Genomic DNA, 22,539 nt, shown 5'->3' on the forward strand with positions numbered 1-22,539 from the left:
GTTGACTTCCTGTAGGCTGACAGCAGCAGCAGCAGCAGAGCAGCAGGACACATCCAGAGGAACGAACCAAATGAAAGAGCAAATTATTACTTCCCCCCCCCCCCCCCGGATGACATGTTCATCAGAGCCTGAAAGTCTATCTGCCTCGCATGCCTCATTCAGAGCACTCTGCAGCTCGGGGGAGAGTGTGTGCGTGTGAGTCAGGGTGTTTTCAGGTTGTCTTCCACTACATCTCTTCTATGCAGAGGCCAACAAGAGCTGAAAAAGACTTTAATCGGGAAAAACTTGGAGAAAATTCAAATGATGCAAATCCAAAAGCACATGCAAAAACAAATGAAACGACTGATACACGCTGCAGAGAAAACATGAAACATCTCCTAGCAGTGCAGTTAATGAAGGTGTTTTGGCCTTTTTGCTGATATTTTATTTCATTTGCAGCTGTCATTGCATTTGTTTTTTGATTTCATGGACACTTTCTTTAAGGAAGGATGTGCGGCATTTAACACATACTTTTAGCAGAAATGAAGTCTATCCTGTGTAAATGTATCTCTGAGTCATGACTGTCTACAATGAGGGAGAAGTCCTGCTGGCTGTGTTGTTGTCAGAGCCGTGTTTACATGGACGGGACGGCCGGCTCCTCCCCTTGTGTATAAAAACTGTTTTAGTCAAGGACTAGAGAGAAGAAGAAGAACATACTCACTGATTATTTGGATGTTAGTAAGAGTTTTTAGATCACGCTCATTCTGTGTCAGTTTACATGCAATGTGAAGCTACGAGCTAGCTAAAGAGCGCTAACATTAGCATGCTAACACAACAATGCAGGACACAGCTGATTGCATCTCGTGCCGAGGATAAGTCTGTTCACAGCGTGTGCATTACTCCTTTGTGTGAACATGAGTGTAGAGGGGTTGGAGGTGTGTCTCTGGAGGAGAGAAGGCTTCAGTATGGAGGAGGTGTCTCCTAACAGCAGTTTGTTTTGGTTTTCTGCTGGTGCTAAAGGACGACATCTGCTGGATCAAAAAGGCACACTCTTTCTTTAATGTTAGTTGTGTCGGATGTTACTGAGTGTTTGCACTTATCAGCCATCATACTAATGCTGAGTGTTAAACTATCCCAACAGAAACAAACACGCTGAGAGCTGATCTGAGGGATTGATAGACGTTTATGTGCAGTACATTTCTGAAGAAGAGGCCACAAGCTGCTCTCCCTCGTCCTCCCCCCTCAGGCGGTGGTCTTCTTTCATTCTCCCCTCCCTTTGTGTCTCTTTCAGAGGCTTCTGTGTGACTCGGCTCTTACCTGACCTACAAAACAGAAAGTCTGCAGCTTCCTCTCCAAAATTTAACACCCAACCTTTTCCTTCTCTCTGCCTGGCTCGGAGCTTTAGACCCTCTGACAACAATTGATAGGACAGCTAACTATAGCAGAGCGGGGGGGGGGGGGGGGGGTGAGGAAGAAGAGCGGATTGTAAAGGTAAACACTGTGCTGGGATTTAACGGTGGCACTGCGCTTTGAAGAGCCACATGAAAGAGCTTTTACTTTGTGAACAAGCGATATGCTCAGCTAATTTAAAATGTTGTGTTCAAGGAGCACAGAGCAACATTAAGACATAAGCAGGGCAGGGGGGGTGGGGGGGGGTCTGGGGAGACTAAGAGGGTTTGGGGTCCAGGTATGAAAGATTTAGAGCAGCAGAGAGAGGATTCAGGTTTTTATTTGTGGAGATTCAGCTGCTCCATGCACGCGAGGACAGAGTCACATCAGTGTATTCTCAGAGATATGACATCACACCTGATACTCCATGAAGGTGTCTGAGTGCTAAAGAAGTGTGTGTCAGAGACTTTGTGTTGACAGTTTGATTTCACAATCGATGTCTCAAAGTGTGGTTGGATCAAAAAAATGAAGCGAGTTTATTATGCAGTCAGTGCAAAGAAGGACAAAGATGCTACGACTCTCAGTGTGCATGGCTCTAAAACGACTCTGGACGTCCTCAGTTCCCTTTAGAAACTCCTCTCAAAAAAAGTTGTTTGCTTTTCATCTTGCAGACAGATGAAAAATTATGTATTCAGATTTTTTAAATTCAGCCTGTCGTTAGGTTGACCGGCAGCATTTCCAGAATGGAGACCGCCATCGATGGGACTCTAAAGCTCGGTGACATCACTCCTACTTCGTCCATTAATATCTACAGTCTGTGGCTCTGTGTCATTGAGTGATTTGTACCAAAATTAAGCACCAAAATCTGTGTCATGCTTCAGGCCGGTATAGAAAACGTTTTGGTACCAGTCCCATATTGGTACTGGATTTCAGTACTCGTCCCTACAAAGGGACTGTGCACTGGTCAGCCTCAAGTAGCTGGAAGCAGATTTGAGCTACTTTTGGTGAGTGTTGTAGTACTTCAAATCTTGGTCACTGGACCACTTTTTAAAGGACTCTGTCTCGCCTCAGGTTTGAATGGATTTTTACTGGTTCTTGTCTCGGTCTCAGGCTGGGCTGACTCCGGATTTTAAATCAAGATCGGTCAAGACCACCACTGATCAGCTATTTTTCCACGTCATTAAGTCAAAATAAAAGAAAAACGCCTCTTTTTAAAAGAACAAATAACTTAAGCTCATTCATAATTTCATTTTTATCCCCCGGTTACAGCCGCAACCTTCCCGGTGGTACGGTCTAAGTGAGTGACACATAACGATTTTTCTGTGACATTTATGGTCTCGGCCTTGTCTCAGTCTCGGAGCACTCAGGTCACTGCTATTTCTTGGTCTAGCATTAATTTTTGGATCTGTCAACAAGAAATCCAACTTGTTTTAGATAAACTGACAGAATCTTCATTTGAAACACTTGTTGTATCACTTTTTTCCTACTTCTCAGTTCATTGAAATGGTTATTTATTGACTTTCTATGATTTTAAATGCAGGGCTTCTACTCCAAACAGAGAACAAGTACAACATCATACTACCCTTCTATTGATGGGTAGCTTTTCAGAAACTTTCCTCTCAAACTGGGAGATGAACGTCTTAAATACATATTAAATATATATCTTGTAAAGTTATGAGTGAGTGTGCAGTGATATGCAGGATTTAATATCTCCTCAGTGATGGATGATTCACATTATTAAAGGATAGTAATCATCTTCTCGGCTCTCTATTTTCAGAGTGGTTTGAGGCTCTTGCCAACAGAGCTGCCAGTCTTACTCGGCTCTCATATGATCCATCACACCTCTGCTTCAATACGTCTGGCAGGATAACATTCAAATGTTAGGAATCCGTCAGTTAATAAAAGGCCATCGGAGGAGCTTATTAAGGGGGTCGTTTTAACGAAACCGCGGGAGGAAGCCGCTCTGGGGTTCAGTCAGTCCGACCTGGAGAATTGGTATTCCTCTCTCGTCGCTTTCAGAAACAATCTCTCTTACCCTGAATGAACTGAATTATTTCTCGTCAAGATGATGAATAATTTGATTGTATTGAGAATCTCCGGCTGCCCCGCTGCATCATGATTCAATGACCTCCAAATTAACATCACCCGCCCGTCCAGCAGCACTTTGAAAAGTCTGATCTGTCTCCTGCAGTGTAAGCTAAGTTCCTTATTTTCTTTAGGAATAAAAGCAGATTTGTTTCCAAACAGGAAGTAACGACACCTTAAGCTTGAGACGGGACAAAAATACAAAATAAAAGCATACAAAACATTTAGAAGATGCAAAATAATGGAATTTTAAACACCAGATTCAAAATGTGATTTATGGAGACTAACTATTGAATTTCAGAGTCGAATCATGATTGGAAAAATGTTTTGTTTGACAGCCCTAAAACAAATTAAAAGTCGCAGACCAAACAAGTTGCCCTGTTGCCTGAATGGTTAGTTACTTTGGATCCGAGCTGCTTCTTTAAAACACCCGAACCAAACGAAAAAACACAAAGATCCCGAGATGGAGGCAGCTGTAATCCAGCCGTGCTGTGGTTAGTTTACCTCCTGTTGTGTTACCTCTTTTCTAGTCTTCTGACTAATCAAAGCGCTTTAACACCTCAGGTCACATCTACACATTCACACCCTGATGGTAGAGGCTGCTGAGTAAAGAGTCCATCAGAAGTAACTAATCCATTCATACACATTTTTACTCTGAAGCAGCTGGAGTAACTCAGGGTTAAGCGTTGTCCAAGGACACATTGGACATGTGGCTGCAGGAGCTGGGGATTGAACCCCCAACTTTCAGATCCAAAGACAACTGACAGCGGCCATAAATAACCTTTGAAGTACTTCTCATTCTGTATCATGAATGTCTGTATATTCTGATACTTTTCAACACTGATAGAGAGCAGATGTTTCCACTTATTTCAGAGGTCTTTGAATGATCTCTACCCTTTCAGTAGGATGTGTACTCTCATGCTTTCTCTAATGGTACGTTGAGTAATAAATCATGAATTATGAATGAATTATTGTTGCTCTCAGACCTTTACAAGCCTCTGCCTCCATCACAACACCCCACCATTGTTATTGTGTAAAAGCTGCTCACACGGCCTCATTAGGGCTCCTCGATGCTTTTCAGAACATACGTGTGATTAAGTGCGGTGGCTTTATTTAGATTGGAGGATGTTTGAATGTGTTGTTCAATTGCAGGAACGTGTTTCTGTGGCTGCCAGGCGCCCCTGGCTGACCCTGTGCAGATTAACTCCAGGAAACAGCCTCCAAAGCTCCTCGTTATTATTAGTGCTGCTCTCCTTTCTAGGACTGATTAAATAATGATCGAGCTGCAGGAAAAACAAAGTTAGTTTCATGCACCAGAGCTCAAAACTATTCAAATCGAGCATCGGATGCTAAGGAGGAGACAGACGGGGGCTCTCATCCGTGGCCTTCCTCCACCTTGACTTTGAATTCCTCCACATGAAATGACTTTGAACACTTTCCTCTGAAGAATCGATCGTCCCCACCTTTTACTCTCGCCCTGACCACGTCTAAAAGGCTCCCTTTAGCAGAGATAAACAGGTGCAGTGTGCAGCCGCGTGGTCAGAGATTACAGCCAGCGTTGTGACAGTGTCTCGCCCCCGGGCAGTGCAGAGCTGTCGTCCTGTTTGCTTGAATCTGGAGCCAAGTCTAAAGTCTGCTCGCCTACCGCATGAATGGCCTTTTTTTTTTCTCTCTCTTTAATTGTATTTGCTCATTAGCCGCTAAACCATTTAAGTCCCCAGCTGAACGGGAGTCTGACAGCTGCAGTGTTAAATTCAGAGTTACCTGGACCGTGACGGAGCATTGTACTCACACAGTGTGCGTAAACACAGCTGCTGGAAACACTGGTGAGCGTTCATTCCTGCTTAAACAAGAGAAAGCAACGCAACAAACCTGATATTCTATGTTTTCATGTAGCGCCAAAAACTCCCGTGAACAGGCTCAAACCAATTTTGAATGTTTCTCCTGACACGTCTTGTGTGTGTTATTGATTCTTCCTGTGTGCCTCAGAGCTTCGTTGTTGTCCAAAAACTATTAAAAACACATCAGCGAGCAGCAGGGCGAGCAGCAGACATGTTCCTTCATTAGCATGAACTCAGGCACAGCGGTGCGCTTCACCTTCCTGCTGCTGGAAATACTTAAAAATGTTCAAACTCAGAACTCCTTCTATTGATTCATTGGGTTTAAATCTGAGCACCGAACTGAACTTCTAAATCAGCCTAAGAGAGTTTCATGTTTCACCTTTGAAATGCACGGCTTCATAAGTTTTTAATAAGCTCATCTGAACTCTTTTTTTCCCCTACTGCTTCAAGTCATGTCAGCGTTATTTTTCATGCATTCATTTATCCAGATCAAAGATCTAAGTCAGTTACTGAGCTCATTGAACAGCAGCTCTGAGCCGGGGGATACTGTGTGATTTCATGAATCATGAAAGATATCAACAAGAGAAAGAGCCATACAGGAAATATTTGAGTTGATTTAGCTGCTAGTTACGTGTGTGTGTGTGTGTGTGTGTGTGTGTGTGTGTGTGTGTGTGTGTGTGTGTGTGTGTGTGTGTGTGTGTCGTACAGTGTTAGCACATAATTCATGAGCTTTGGATGACCATCGTTAACGATTCTCTCGTATACAATATGAGTTGACATGGCAACATTTTGACAACTTAGCGTTTGCCTGACCGAAAAGAAACCTGACAGATCTGAATGATGTCTGTTTGTATTGTCTTATTAAGATGCTTCATGATGTGATAACCAGCTTGTTGCACGTCTTTTACTTCTCTGTTCTCCTCCTCTTCCTTCCTCAATGTGAGTTTATCTATAGCCTATTAATAAATGAAGCCCTGTCGTCCTCACTGAATAAATTCAGACACTACATATCTGTGTTTCTTTGCACACAGCTCTAATGCATAAACTACATAATCACATATTGGACTGACATGACAAATAAAATACAATTTAAAGAGGCACAGCGACGAAACATCAAATCAGTCATGTATGAGAAGAGAGCTGTCTCTTATACTTCAAGTGATTGTTGCCGTGGATACGGGGAGACTGTCTCTCCACTGACGACCTCAATCGCAGCTGTCATGCACGTTTGTTTTCCCTGAGTGCGGGCGGCTCTTTTTCTGCCCGACCTGTCAGAGCAGAAACTGTGACTGTGAGTGTGACGTCAAAGTGGAACGCGTGCCGACCCGGCGGTTCAGACGGAGGCCGCATTGCAAAAGACCCGACCTGTATCTGATTGAGACCTTATGGCTGACGCTTTAAAGACACTTTGAATTTAAATAAATCAGATTTTGATTTCTGCTGACACAAAATCACAATAAAATAGTAAAATTGCGTCCACAAACTGTTTTCTTGATATTATATTTTATAAATAATTTTAAGACCTTCAGTGAGACGTCGCTTACATTTGTTGTTCAAATAAAATACTCTGGGAGGAGAGAGGGGGGGATGACATGCAGCAAAGAGCCGATGTCGGACCCGAACCCAAAGCCGCTACGACGAGGACCACATCCTCCGTACATGGGGCAGACGACATGAACGCCAGGCTTTCGGCGCTCCAAATAACACTCTCTTTCAACGGGCTTTAATTTGACTTCCTGTGGTGTGATTTAAATGAGAATAAATCTGCAGACATGCAAATGTATTAGCTGGCTCTTAACTATGATGCCTCGTCAGCCAGCCGGTGGAGAAATTTGGCTCCATCCTCAGACTCGCCCTGAGCCTCCAACCTGCCTGCCGGAAAACAAAATGACCTTTATAAGTGACAAATATTCAAAGGCAGTCTGAATAGCAGGTGTTCCTGAATTAGAACTGAACAATAAAAAACCTCTCGGCTGGTTGACGGGGGCTGGCCCCGTGCTGAACATTAGCATTTAGGAGATAATGTTACAGAATTAATTAGAGACAGTTTAGTGTCCATTACAGCTCACAGAGATCAGGTCTGTGACGCCATCATTCTGGATAAGCATCGTCTGAATCCGTCATCTCACCTGATTACAGTCGGGTGAAAATGTCTCCATTCATATGCAAATAACTCGGCAAACATCCTGCCTCACACCTCTCGCCTCCAAACTGAGACTTCTCTCCGCTCCAAACTAAACGGGTCCAAAGCGATGAATGGCTAATATGCTCGATGAATATATGAATAAATCCTGTTTAAAAAGTCATCATCCCTCTCTGCTGACCAGCTCCTGAGGGTGCAGATAAGACCGAGCTGCTGCGAGATGACTGACAGGCTGATTGGTTTTATACTCCACACACGGCGATCATTAGAAAAGCTCAAAAAAGAAATATGCAGTTCAATGTTCTGGGCTTAAAAAGAGCAACAGAACACAGAGAATATTGAATGACATCATCACTCAAAACGCACACTGGCAGGGGTTTGTAAAGTTCATAGAAACTTACTGACAAAAAAAATCTATTTAGTTTAATTCTGTTTAAAGTAAGTTTCCTTAAAAAATTAACTCAGGATGTTGAAAGCTGCAAAATAACAATTTCTTATGTTCAGTTTCCACGGGATCCGTCCTCGCTCCGCACTCTACAGCTGAACTCGTGTTTCCACTGCACACATGCGTGTCCGTCTCGGCGCGTTCAAGCTGAGATACTATTCAAATATGCAATTTTCGACAGAGCATGCTGCAAGCAAGCTGAACAGAGCAGATTGAAACAGGAAGTCATGCAAGGTAACGCACTGAGCATCCGGTAAATTTCAAAATAAAACACATTATACAGACTTCCGATTGTAAATCCTGTAAATTTATCAACAGCCGTGATTTTGTGGACCCGCGAGCACAGCTGCTCATGGCTGTGTCCAGTGAAAAAGATCGATTCCTAAGCTAATCCTGTTAGCCACTATCCAGTACGTGTTAGCATCAAGCTAAAGAACGAAGAGTGTGAGAAACGAAGCATCTCACTGTGATGGAACAATAACTGTTGTGATTTCAGAGGACTACAATATAACACTGTTTCTTTGCAGTGATTAGTGTATCTTCAGTGTGGATGTAAAAAGAGAAAGATAAAATAAAATTAGTTTTTACCTAACTAATCAAAATATAAAAAGGTATTATTTGATTATTACAGCCGGCTGTAACGAGTCCATTAAAAACTTCAGACCGACTTCTGAATTATGGAGACTGCTGATTAAGTCATCATTAAAATCAGAAACGTATCATTCAAAGAATAAAAATGTGCACATTTCTTTCTCATCAGATCGTTTAGATAAAGTAAAGACAGGTACTACAGATATTAGGAGGCTTTCTTCTTACAGCTGCAGCAGTAAGAGCAGTAAGAGAGTTAATGAGTTGAGATAATGATTTTTTTAGTTTTTATTTGGTCCAGAGGGACACATTAGCCACTAAAGGGCAAAGAGGTTTGGCAGTTTGAACCTCGAGAGCCACCGTAAGTGCACATCCTGCATGTGAATGAACTGACATGAAAAATTTAAGAGGTAAGGAAGACAGAAGCTGAACGATGTCGTCTGATGAACACTGATACAAACACAGGGACACACTTTAGGTTGTTCAAAACATTTTCATAATTTTAGCACAAGATTGAAGACGTACTCTCTACAGTTCTCATCATTAAGCTCTGAGACGACGAGGTGCTTATTTGAAGCTTCTGAAAACCCAAATCCAAGATGACCCTCTTACAAAGCGTGGTTTGTAGCCGCTGAAAGCACCATGAATCACTGCCTCCGCTATCTGCTGCGCTCTTGTTCTGCAGACTAAATGTGTCCACGTATAGATAGAGATTTACCAGTTTATTGTGAAGTCCAGACTCAACAGATGAGATACAAGTTTCACTGTCTCTGTGGAGGCTTTATAAGAATGAAGTGGTGGTATCACATTTGTGTTTTATTTTCAAACCAGATTTCCAGAAGAGTTTAAAAACGATAATCCTTCACTGAGAACGTTTCCCTTCAAACTTTTTTTTTTAAAGTTGCATTACGCTCACTTGCTTATGGATTTGTGAGCGGAGACCATTTAAAAAAACAAAACAAAACACCTTCTTCTGTGCTGCATCAAGTTAACAGATCACTTCTCTGAGTAAAGCGTGTTCTGCTGCAGGAAGAAGAAAGTAAATGTGATGTCCACTGGGTGCAGCCAGATAAGGTTCCCTTCATACTGAAAATATATCAGCTCTGCGGTTACTTCCACACATCATTACTGTCTCTTCTTTGCACACAGTATCTGGATTTTATTTTAGCGTGCACAGAGGAGGTCTCCTTGGATTGTAAGAGACTTACTTTACTGCTTCTTACTCCCAACTGAGCAGTAAAGAAGATTTCCAAAATACACCCTAAGCCTCTAAAGGCGCTCCTTAAACTGACTCTTCTTCCCAGATGATGCACACGCTGAAAGAGAAAAACATAAATGGGTTATTATGATGCATGTGGCTTATTTCTCATAGTAAAAATAAAAAGCTGTGAATATGTAGCCGACCTTTTGGACTATGGTTTGTTATAGTTTATATTTCCTACCTTCCAGCTCAGTGCAGATGGTGCAGAGCGGCCTGGCGAACTGCAAAGAGAAACTAGGTCTGTGCTGAGCTCCACGAGGGGAGGGTTTGGAGCTGATATCATGCTGAAAAAGAGGCTAAAGGGAGGCATGGTTGGGCTGATAGGGGGGCCAGAAATCCAAATGCAGGATTTGGAAATGTAAAGTTTTTCTGCAGTAAACTCCTCTGGTTCAGTACGTGAGCAGTTAATTATAATCTACAATCAATGAGTTTACCAATTGGCTATTCCCAGGTGGTAGCCAAAGGTGGTCATAGCCCCCCCCCCCCCCCCCAAGAAATCAGATTTGCTTCCCCAAAAGGTCCCGGCAGCAGAAGCTAGACTCTTGAGTAGACAGAGCGCCCCTAACCTTCAGCCGGGTGATCGGGCACTACTACCACCCGACGTCCCTTGACCACCATCGGACTGAGTCATCCCCAAAACCACCTCCGTCCTCCTTCATGCACGGCCTGCTACGACCTCAGCGGCGAGGAAGTGTGGACAACAGGAACGCGAGGAATACAAAGGAGAAATCCTTCCTGCATATTATCCCATATGCTCTATTTGTAAAGCGTCTCGAGGTAACACTTGTTATCAAGATTCAAGATTAACTTTAATGTTGCTTTAAAATTTGTCTTGGGCTCTTCACCCATGCTGCAGCCATAAAAAAGACAACAATCCACATCATCATTCACATCCAACATACAACAATAAACATTGCATAACACAATGAACATTAATTAAGTATATAAATGTTAGGAATATGATAGACTTGTGTAACTCAGTGTACTTCTAGTGATGAACGATACAAAAGGAAAACTCAAAGTACTTGGTCTTTTTCGATTCTCTGATTTTTGAAATTTTCAAAATCCAAAAAAAAAAACCACCAACCAGAATTTACATTTTTAGACATTTTAAGTTATGAGTTGGTGCTTTACAAATAATGATTGATTGATTGATTGATTGATTGATTAAACAAACTATGACTGGCTGTTTGGCTTGTCAGAGGCAGGGCTTGTGTTTAAATCTACCATTTTGGCTTTGTCACAACAGGCTGCTGGGAGCTTCCTTTGCATTTCAATGTCGCCCGTTTTGATTGGATAGTTTTTAAATATTGACTTCAGACGTTGGGAGCTATTTGTGGTGGATCGTGTTTGTGTGTCTGGAAAAAAAAGTGGTGTCAAAAAGTCTTTTAGCTCCTTTTAGAAATTTGTTAAGTTCCATTTCTTTGTTCTGTCACAAGTCATGAACCGTCTGGGGTCCAAACTTCACAACTTCTCATCCGATTTGTTGAAAACTATCAGAAATTTTGGAATCATTGACCTAAATGTTGCCACTTTATTGTGTAGATAGAAAGGGTGAGTTTGTGCATTCCTGGCACTTCCAGCCAACCCTACAAAAGTTAGGGCGCGGCCTGGTTCAGCCAGCCCAGTTACAAAAGTCTGGCTCATCACTGGCTATCCCGTTTCAGTAGGAAATATATCACGATACGGCAGGCAGAGGTTCTGTTTCAACTTTTATTGAGCGTTCCTTCAGATGCCAAGAAGAAAATCTTTCCCTCTCTCCATGAAGAGCAGTGTCAGTGAACGATGATGTCAAGTTTTCTGCCTGAGTGAAGGTTTGAAATTCACTTTGTTTACCTGCGGCACAAAGTTCAGACTGTGTGGAGGAATAAGAGGAGATTCAGAGAGTGCTTAACATGCAGCTGCTCGGTAATCAGATTCCACTCTGACCCGCTTCCTTCGCTCCGAACCGAAGGCTGGCACATTTAAAGTGTATTACAGTGATGAGTAATGATGTTTCCTGACGCCCCGCTTCACTTTCTTCTGTCTCGAGCCGTCGTCACGCTCATGTGGAGTTTATAAAGGTCCACTTTAACACCAACAAGACAAAGAAACTGCTGATTTTATTCGAAATCTCCCTGAGTCGACTAGGAGTGTTTGAGACTTGAATGTGTGCAGCTCAGGATCCCCCGCGTGATGTATATAACGATCGTAGTCGGACTTTAATGTCACCGTAATGACTCTGACCTCTCCGCTGTCTCGTCCTGCTTCTGACCTTTAACACACGCTTCCTGACAAAACCTCCAAACTCATGCATAAAGAATGAGCCGATTTGTTAGTAAGCGCTTTCTGCCACAAGCTCGTGTGTCTGACATGAAGTTCATTAGAGCTTCTCAGCGACTTCACAGAGACAGAAGTCGACAGTTAAGAGATGCTCAGGTCTGTTTGAGAACGTCTCTCTCTATGAACACACGGTAGAGTCAAAGAGTTTGTGGTGTTGAAAACTCTCTTTCTCTGCAAACACAAACTTGCTTTACGTGTTCATTTAAGCACATTTGTTATTTTATTAATTCAAACACAGGTTTTGTTTGTCAAAATGTCCGATACTTTGATACAATTTGAAACCACTTTTCTTAAAATGACACAATCTCTGTTATTTTAGGTACTCTCTGTTTACACACCAACAATTTCAGCCGTGAAAAAAGTGACTTTTTGTTGCTGTTTATTTACACGACAACAGTGTTTCTGGTGCATGAAAATGCAAACTTTTAAAAAACAACATCGCGCGTGAACTGGAATATGCAGTTCCTCTGAAAACTGAGACTTTAGTCTTTAGTCATGCATCACTAGGTGGACTACAACAACAGTGGCGGACAAGTTTTGTTTATGAAAATGTGTACTGGCATGACTCCCTGTCGACATATTCTTGTAATTTACAGGCTTAGTATGTTTGGGTCATTTGGAGTAACGACCCCACCTCATCTTACGTCCACACAGACGTTTGTGTGTTAGCGGATTTTGTCTGTTTACACCTCAGCGCTCTGTGAAAGAAGGAGGAGCATGTGCGCATGTGCCTGTTGTGTCATCACTGTACTAGTGTTTTTAGGCCTTTATGTGGATCCGTGTTTGAAGCAGTCAGAATGTAGAACTTTATTTTCAGTGGATCATGTTTGTGTTAAAGTGGCCTTAATCATCATTAGTATCAAAGAGAGCAGAAGCTTAAAAAATTGACAGCTCTTTAATCATATATTTAACTTCAAGCTGCCGAAATGTTGTGACCAAACGTTGCCAGGGTATTTGTGCAATCAAGACAGTTTGATGGAGTTTTTCTGCAATTTGTGGGGGTAATGAAAAACAAGAAATGACTCAATATTTGAAGCCTAGGACTTGTTGTTGTTGTTGTTGTTGTTGCTGTGGTATTGAAAGGTGTAATAATATTAGATTTTTACCAGAATCGTATAAAAGTCTTAAATTCAAGCTGTCGATGGCCTAGCGGTTATGTTGCGCCCAACGCACAGAGGTTAAGGCCCTTTAAGCACACAGCCAGGTTTGAGTCCGGCCTGTGGCTTCTTTCCCGCATGCCACGCCCCGCTCTCTCTCTCTCTCTCTCTCTCTCTCTCTCTCTCTCTCTCTCTCTCATTACTAAACCTATCTCTTCCTATCAAAATAAGATAAATAAGCTGGAAAATAAATCTAGGAAAACAGAAAAAGTTTTGGTATTGTGACAACCTCCAAAATGCAAAACAAGTTTTTCCTGCACTAAAATGTCCTCTTCCTCTCTGTTGTGTTCCTCTCTTGCAGGTATGCATCGTGCAGAAGCGGGACACGGAGAAGATGTACGCCATGAAGTACATGAACAAGCAGCAGTGTATCGAGAGAGATGAGGTCCGAAACGTCTTTAGAGAGCTTGAGATCCTTCAGGAAATTGAACATGTTTTTTTAGTAAATCTCTGGTGACTATCTTGTTTTTAAACTCTACATGTGGTCTGCACTGCGTGTGTCGCCTTGCCTGCTTTGTGTGTCCGTGCACTTTGTGTTTTTCCCCTCAGAGAGCATGCTCACTCTTGAGGTCTGATGCACTTAAATGGATGTTCTCTGTGTGAATATTGTGCTTCATGCACTTTCCTTTTCCTGCATTTGGAGCTAAGTGCAGGAAAAAGTTTGATTAAATGTTGAAGCGAGTCCTCCTCCAGAAAGCGACCTTCTCCAATTAAACACAGGAGGATATTTCAGGATATTAATTTTGGCTGTGATTCCGAGAAGCGCACATTTGATAATTACTGTGGTTTAAATGACCTCGCTCTTCCCCTGAGTCTGATATATGTGGGTGAACTGAGGCTGCGTTCATTATTCAGCGCTCATCTCCGAGCGGGACGTGTTTCTAAATGTAATTGGGGCCCTGGCACGGCGTTCACGGCATATTACACGCAGCACTTTTGCACGTGCACAGTTTTTCTACGGATCTGATGGCGCTGTGATGGTGTGCAGATAGCGAGTCGTGTCCTGGACTCATCCCTTCACCAGGTTGTGAATGATTTAATCTGCAGATATTTTTCGGCTGCAGGAGAAGCCGCTCTTCTAGAACAAACTGAGGGCATTTTAATGAGCCTACAGTCGTCGCCTGTGTGTTTTTTTTTAGAGTTTAATTCCCTGCAGGAGTGTACGGCTGCCAAAGCCTTCTGTGTTCTACTTTTCTATGTTCTGCTCTCTCTCTCTCTCTCTCTCTCTCTCTCTCTCTCTCTCTCTCTCTTTCATACTTTGCATCCAATCAAATGCCCATTAGTGAAAAAAACTGTATCATATCAGCTACGTGGGAATGAAAAGTTTCACACCTCCTCCCTCTGCTTTCATGTCGGCTTCACTGAAATGTTCAGAGAGGGTCTGTCCGTCTCACAGGGAGCTAATAGACATCGTCATATCAGCAGAGTTTTAACTGTCACACACTCAGCAGTTTATTCTCAGTGTCTCTTTCAGTCACTTCTTACATACTGGAAATTCACACAGATGGAGCAGGATCAGTCCAGAAAGTAGACATCTGTTGATGCACAAGTTAACTTGTTTTTATTATCAGTAAAGGGTCGCTTCAGGGTCAGTAAAATAAATGTATTATCCTATTCCTCGAGACATATCTAAGTTTGTCCAGGAGTGCCAAATGACTCTAATTTCTGTGGGCCTAAGCATGCTCAAAAAAACTCCTCAAACTTGCCAAATTGGCAAAAGTTAATATTCTATATTTGATGGACTCAAATGGGTGGTGCCAAATGCCTCCACAGCGCCCCCTACACATTTTCTAAACAAGTGCACCAACACATTAAGCAAGAATGGCTTTTGGAAACAGCCAACCAGTTTAAAAAATCCATCATCTCCAAGAAATGTGTATGCCCGTTTCCAGGGGTCATATTTTGATTAACTTCTCCATAGGGGGTTATCCAAATCACCTTCAGTTTTGCTGTAGAGGAGACCCTAATGATGACAAGATACTAACAACACTCAAAAAGAGTGGACATAATGGCCCCCAAACTGGATTTCACACCAGGCAGCAGGATGTGGCTCTAACTCAAAGTTGACCTATATTGCTGATCCCCATTTCAAACTCACATAAAGTGTTTCAGATCATGAGGTAAACATATGTTGGATAAGTCTGCAGAGGGCGCGAAAAGACTTGTTCTGCAAATAACCTGATCGTTCCCCGACATGAAACCAAGTATTTCATGAGACGGCTTGAAGCCTCGATGTGAGACGATGAAACCTCTGACAGTACAGAGACTCTCTTCTCCCAGCACTGGAGAGCAGCCCTGCAGCGTTCTGCCTACCTGGAAGGCTTCCAGAGAGCTGGCCAATCAGAAGAAAGTGGGCACATGGGGAGAGGGGCCTTAAAGAGACAGCAGCTGAAACGAACCAGCAGAGGTTGAAATTGGGTTTTTTAATGACTCCAGTAAACTTTTACACATGTCTACATGTCAAAACAGAAATTTTGTCATAGCACCCCCTAGTGGTAAGACACAACAAGCTTTGGCTAAGCTGGTCTAAAAACCTTTTTGGCCATTGATAAAGACACTGCCGCACACTCCGCAGCTGCTAAGCATCCCAACCACACGTCCTTACAGTGCCCAGACGAGGGCCCGGTCAGTGCTGCCTTCAGCTCTAGTTAAGTTTTATATAAATCTGTCTTGACTCCAACTCAGTGGAACTAATAGAGTGCATGTGACTGTGTTAATTGTCAAAAAATTGTAAAGAAACCAGCAGTGGGCTATAGACAGGCAAACATCATAAAATCATTCTCACTGGGTGGTCATGTTGTAATGCTTCTCCAGGGAGGCTTGATACTGAAAGTCTCTGAAGCCTTTCCAAAGCATGCACTCCTGAAATCTATCAAAATCAAAGGCAGCCAGCCAGCCAGCTGAAATCTTTCCGACATGTGTGTTTTTACATGAATTCCCACAGCGGGCTCGGGGTGGGGGGTTCTCAGGAGCTCAGGAGGCGAGACATGATGGGAAAAGGGTGGGGCAGAGATGGCGGATGAAGAGACAGAGTCTGACCCTGCGATGACTGTGATATGAAGCAGCTTCGTTACATGCACTAAGATGAAATGGTCCCCCACAGGTTGCAGGATATAAATGTCCAACCCCGCCTGCTCGCTCGGGGTTAATTCTACATCCAATAGCTCACCCAGACTTCACACGCAAATTTCCCTAAGAGGGAAATGAAGAATTCTGTGTGAAGTCAGGGTCGAGAGAGGGAGTGCATTGTGGTTTTGTTGTAATTTTCATGCCGGCCATGAGCCGTGTGATGTAGTGTCTGAATGCAGCTGTTCATATTTGAGTCTGTTGTTGCAGAACGTGCAGACCCTGAGCCCGGGCAGCTGGGTGGATGTTTCTAAAGTTAGCATCACCAGACTGGTTCCATGTAAAAAAAAAACAGAGAGAGAGTGTGAATAACTCTGATCCAGAAAAAACAAATCTGGGGTTCTCACTTTGCAGAAACTGACCAAAATCATCCCGGTCAGATAAATGCATTCACTGACGCCTTCTGTGTCCTCAGAGCTCGGGAGTTTACAATGTGAGGAAAGTTTGTCTTCCTTCCTGGAGCTGCAGAGAGGAGAACACAGAGACTAGACTCCATGGTGAGTTTGTTGTTTCTGCCCCAGTTTACTCCGCCTCTCTGTGAGCGTGACAGCGTCGTTCTGCTGCACCTGTATGCATCTCTTAAAGTGTCTTGCTTCATTTAGCTGCAGTGGGAGACGGCGTCTCAGCCGGGCAGGTAATGAGACAGGACTGATGAGAGCTCTGCCTCTTCCTCGCCTCCTCTCCCTCACTGTATAACAACCAGGATGCTAATTGGTTCACTGCGTGGGTATGCTGTTTAACAGAGTCCCTGTAGATGAGACTGCTGCAGCATCAACAGGCTCCTTCAGCAGAGCGAAGCACTCTCTGGTGCGTGACTTTCTTAATGGTTGCTCAATGGACCAGCCGGGTTCTGGCGAAATTCTATTCTCAAAAACAAACAAATGAAAAAGACGGAAGTCATAAGAACAGCGTTTTTTGATAAAGCTTCATTGTGTTTTTACTGATGCAGCTCCAGGAGGAAGTCAAAGAAGGACAAAATATGAGAACCACAGAGAAAAAAAAATCTTGGTTTATGGAATCTGTAAGAGGACATGAGTCCAGACACCGGTTATAGTACCGAGTATATACCAGATGTTTTTCCAAAATCTTGATTTACTGATGCCATAACATCAGGATTACAAGTCCTACCTGTGATAAATACTGAAATTGAGTCTTCACAAGACTCGATAAATCGACCACTTATCACAGGAAATCGAAGGTTTAACTTGAGATAACAACTTTAGCTTGAAAGCTGAACTTTTCTAGTCTTCTGACTACTCGAAGCGCTCACACACCTTTCCTCTCTCCTGCCTCTATTTTGACAGATAGATTGACGGACATGAAAATATCATAGCTATTTAACGTCCAACAGACACCCACTTACATTTCAGTGCTGTCCCACATCTTTAAAACTCTGACTAGACTCTTCTCCTCTGTGGCCCCCTGGTGGTGGAATGAACTTCCAAACTCCATTCGATATGCAGAGTCCCTTTGCACCTTGAAGAAAAAGCTAAAGACCCAGCTCTTTATGAACACCTACTGTGCTCTGCCTCTGGTTACTTCCTGTCAGCACCTGTGTGTCCGATCGGACTGAAAGCTGTTTGTTTGCTCTTCCTGACGTCGTTTCCTCCTCTCTAGATCCTCCCTTGTGTTTCCTTTATTCTCTGATGTTTGTCGCTTTGGATAAAAGCGTCTGATAAATGAATCTTAGAATTAACTAAAACATAACTGATGTGTTGTCAGTGTTTGTAATATCAGAGATTAGAGGTCAACGTCTAGTCTTTGTCGTGAAAAAATTATTGTTGACAAACATTCATTGTCATATTTTTGGATGTGTGTCGTCGTCATTTTAGGCTGTGGTTAGCCTATATGTTGTTTTAAACGGGAATATCAGATGAGCAGCGAGCTACCTGGATATATTTTACTTTATATTTCCATTTTTAAGACTTTTCTGTCTTGAAATCAAGACTACTCATATTTTTACAACTTCCTAAATCTCAGTATTTTTTCTTTATCAAAGACACCGTCGTAGTGAGCCCCTGTAGATCAGGCTGTTTCTGTATGTGTGATGAACTAGCTGGAGTTTTTTTGGGGAACTTCTTTTCTCTACAACAAACAAACAGACAAAAGAAGACGCCAGTCACTTTGACAGAGCTTTCTTAGGAGTGTTTGTATTGATGCAGCACCAAGAGAAAGTCAAAAATGTGGTCGGAAAAAGAAGAAAGAATCCATGAAAAGACGGCAAACAGAGGTGATGAGGAAGAAATGATTGGTACATCATAGGAGGGGGGGGGGGTGAGACAGTGCAGAGGAAGTATGCAGCATTGATTTGTTTTGTCAAGAAAGAACAGCAGACTAAGAGGATTTGTAAGGTTTTTCCCAGCAGCTCCTACCTCCACACAGTCTGTCTGGAAGCTGCTTTCTTTGAGTCATCCTGAATTTTGCTTTTGAACGTCTCCGTCGAAGGAAATTCATTAGGAAGCAACCTCATGAAAGGCCCACACTGAATCCCATCCGCTCACTAAAGGCGGCCTTAAGCTGGGCAGATGTCAAGTTTTTGCAGCCCTCAGTAATTGCAGTGACCATTCCCCCGCTGCTGCACGGATACGATGTGTAGGAGTGGAGGGAGCGCTGAATGGATTACTCTGGAGGAGGAAAAAATTAACTATCATCTGCTGCACACAGTAAATCCACACAAAGCTTTGTGAGGATTTGTGACACATGAGAAGACGCTGACTTCTTCCTTCCCTCGGCGTGTGTGCAACCTCAGAGTGCAGAGGTCTCCGGCTCCGCCCAGCAGCAGAGGAGAGAACCTGCAGAATTTGATCCCTGCTCTGTGGAGAGTGGTGCTTTGTTATGAAATCTAGGTTCAGCCTGAAGCGTTACATCACAACAGATCTCACTCAAACAGCAGCGTCGGTCCTCCTCGAGGGGGTCCAGAGACAAAGTAATGAATCATGGCCAAATGGACTCTGAGGGGAGCTCGGGGTCGTCACAGCGACTGGACAAAGTTTCAGACATACTCCCCGGGGATCGACTTAAAGGATTTCAGAGGTTTCTAAACCCAAACATGGTGAGTCACTGACCATCCCTCCATCAGAGTCAGAGAGCGAGCGGGCGGAGGAGTGCTCAGGATGGATGTGCCTTATTCAGCCTCCATTAGGAATATTGATCTCAGGCCTGGATAGAACAAGGCCTTATGAGACTGTGGAACAAATTAGCCTGTACGCCCACAGTCAGCAGTCTGAACCAGCCATGTGAGGGGCTTAAATCTTTCTCATAACACCAGAAGATCATTTCCTATAATCTTCTCTTGAAGTAACAAGATGAAGGTTTGTTGCTCTTTGAGCCCTTCAAAGATTATGAGTGCAGCTGCTCTGTTGTAAAACACTCATACAGTAGATGCTGTTAACACCTCCCCATCTCAGACAGCGTGCCTTTGTTTACAATCAGAGGGTCGAAGAAGCCGGCAAAGACGTTGTGAGAAACCAAAGGACCCCGTCCACTGACGAGCTTCAGTAATGTTACCAGACTTCCTGCAAATCTGACTCCATCAGAGTCGCTAGCTGTTAGCAAGTGGAGAATGTTTATGTGTATTCAACTGACGACTGTAGACCCTGGCTGAATGTCTACCTTGGAGAGGATCATTTATTACATGCTTACATGCAAACTAAGTTAACCAGAGAGACAATTTTTTGGTGTCAGATGGATTTATTGATTCATTTGTATCAAACCTGAGACCTAACTCGGGTCAGACGACGTCCTGCAGTCGGTAAATCTGCTGAACATGAGACAACGATGACGCCGATAGCGATACAGCCTAACGTTGCTCTGAATAATATCTGGGGTGATGTACACTCTGCCTTTGGACTGTTACTTCTCATTAGCCGCGAGACAGATCTTAATACCAACTTGTCCGGTAATAGTTTCACAAGTTTTCAACCGTCCGGCGGCAACATAGCCAGCTAGACGTCAGACTTGCAGCCCACTTACTCGCCAACATGTAAAAGCCTGTCCAATATTTAGTCAGACTTCTTGATCGGTGACTCTCTCTTTTTCTCAGCTCAACCATCCCTGTCCTCTTCCTCTCAGCTTCAGCCGTGGTATCAAACAGAACAGAACCGGGCTTCTTTTAGAACTGAAGGCTGCTGTGTGAACTTGCATAGTGCAGTAAACAGGCGACCGGGGTGCTGTGCAGACAAAAGAGAGACGGCCTTCTCTCTGTTGAAAGTTAGCATACTATTAGATGGACCCTTGAAACTACTTTTTTAAGGTGATAAAGGTCCATATTGTTGATTTGTACTCGCCCACTTGTGATTATCAGGCCTTCTACAAACACTAAGAGAAGATGTCAAATGAGCACAAGGTGTTTTCATAACATGCCTTCTTTCAAGACGAATACTGAGATGAAGTCGTGAAACAGGACCATAAAGAAAATAACAGCATTTAAATACTGAGTTACTGAATATTAGCTGGCCAAGGACTTTCCCCAGCAGTTTAAACGAGCCCTGTGAGGGCACTCAGCATTAAATCAACCTCATTAAAATGAAAGATCACAGATTATTTTGCCCTGGACCTGCAGCCATCAAACTCCCCTCTCAATACTTAAAAAGAAGAACTCCCGGTTGCCGCAAAGCCTAGCACCCCAAGTTCGGAGGCTATAGTCCACATCGCAGCGGCAGTGGGTCCGAATCCGACCTTGAACTTTAATGCGTGTCATCCCCCACTCTCTCCACCCCCGCTCTCTTCAGCTGTCCTATCTAATGAAGACAAAAAGGCCCCCCAAAAAAACTTTAAAAAACCAAGAACTTTTTGTAGGACGCGTGGAGTGCACCTTGTGGAAGCAGGTCAGAGGAGGTGTTGAGTCCTGAGGCGACTTGTTGAAGGCCTGACTCGTGTTTCTGCTGCAGAAATCCTCCGAGGAGCGAGCGAGCGCCTTGTGATTGAGTCATGTGTTCGGTCCAGGCAGCTCACCTCGATCATCGTCTTTATGTAGGACAGAGTAGACAAAGTTTTCAGACCGACTGGAGCATCACAGACTCCTGTGTCTCTCCTCTTCACTGTCCCTGTACCTCCCTCTCTTCCCGGCCTCCCCGCGCTCGTTTGTCATCGTGGCCTGATTACTTCAGCCCGCTCCTCGTGCTCCTTCCAGCAGACAAACCTCCCTCTCTCAGACCCTGAGACTGTCGCAGCCTCGTCCTGTCCTCGCCTGTCCACATGTCCTCCTCCTGGTTTTGGACAGAAACAGCTCTCCATAGATCCCACATTAAGGCCTGGTATTTACTCACACTCACAGCTTTACTGTGCTGTTTGTAAATCAGACTTTTACAGGATGAAGAGCATCGCAAAGAGCAGGATGTGCAGTAAATAAAATGACTTTAAGATGAAAGATGTCACCTATAAGACACTCTTGACTTTGCTGTTTGCTCTATGCCAGGTGAAAACTTCTCTTTGACTTTACTGTTTGGTTCAGTCCTTACGCAAGACACTTAACCCTAAAATGAAACCATTGCTACGTCAGGGTCGTGTGAATGTGCATGAATGGATTAGTTAATACTGATGTACTGTAAAGGCAGAGATTCTAATTATGACATTGTGTTGCAGACTCTGTTGCTTCATCCTCCACGTCTGCATCGTTCTTCTTCTTACGTCACATCTTGCCTCAGGTGCTCCCTGACCCTGCTCCCATCCAGCAGGGATAGTCTCCCGCTGTGAGGTGCATGTGTGAACAACCAGATCAGGAGGATTTCAGGGGCAGTCCTCCTGAAATCCTCTCGAAATTTTCAGGAGTGCATAATGTGTGAAAAAGGGTTACATGTCCAATAACCCCCAACATCAGGCAGAGTTCCAGACTAGCTGCTGAACATAACAGTAATGTTATCAAGGTTTAAGATTCACCAGACCACATGGTTTAATACTCTCTGATATCTTAAAGATCTGTGGTCTGTAAAAGTACAGAAGATTTAAAAATCCTTCAGATCTTCAGACATATTTTCAACCAAAAGAGTTAACGAGCTGAAGAGATACAGCACATCAGCCGTTTTCAATTTAAATTCACAGGTCGGAAAATACTGATGTTTTTCAGGTCTTATTGGGGCTTAAGTTAAGTTAATGTTTCTTACAGGCAGGTACAGAGCAGAGAGGAGACACTGTCCAGATTTACACAAAGTCCATAATTCAAGTTTGTTTTTTCTGAGCTTGCAGACATGTTGAAGAGGAAGTCC

At 43.4% G+C, this 22,539-nt stretch overlaps 1 protein-coding gene across 1 annotated transcript in view; it reads left to right on the forward strand.

Moving 5' to 3' along the window:
* The window catches only part of LOC109989521 (serine/threonine-protein kinase 32C), an 85,035-nt gene that overhangs the window by 37,090 nt on the left and 25,406 nt on the right, over positions 1-22,539 (forward strand). Inside the window, exon 3 of the mRNA XM_020641301.3 lies at positions 13,512-13,663. Coding sequence (XP_020496957.1) covers positions 13,512-13,663 — 152 coding nt within the window. The remainder of the gene's footprint in view (positions 1-13,511; positions 13,664-22,539) is intronic.

This window comes from Labrus bergylta, chromosome 10, assembly GCF_963930695.1.
Source record: "Labrus bergylta chromosome 10, fLabBer1.1, whole genome shotgun sequence".
In the NCBI taxonomy this organism is placed as follows: domain Eukaryota; kingdom Metazoa; phylum Chordata; class Actinopteri; order Labriformes; family Labridae; genus Labrus; species Labrus bergylta.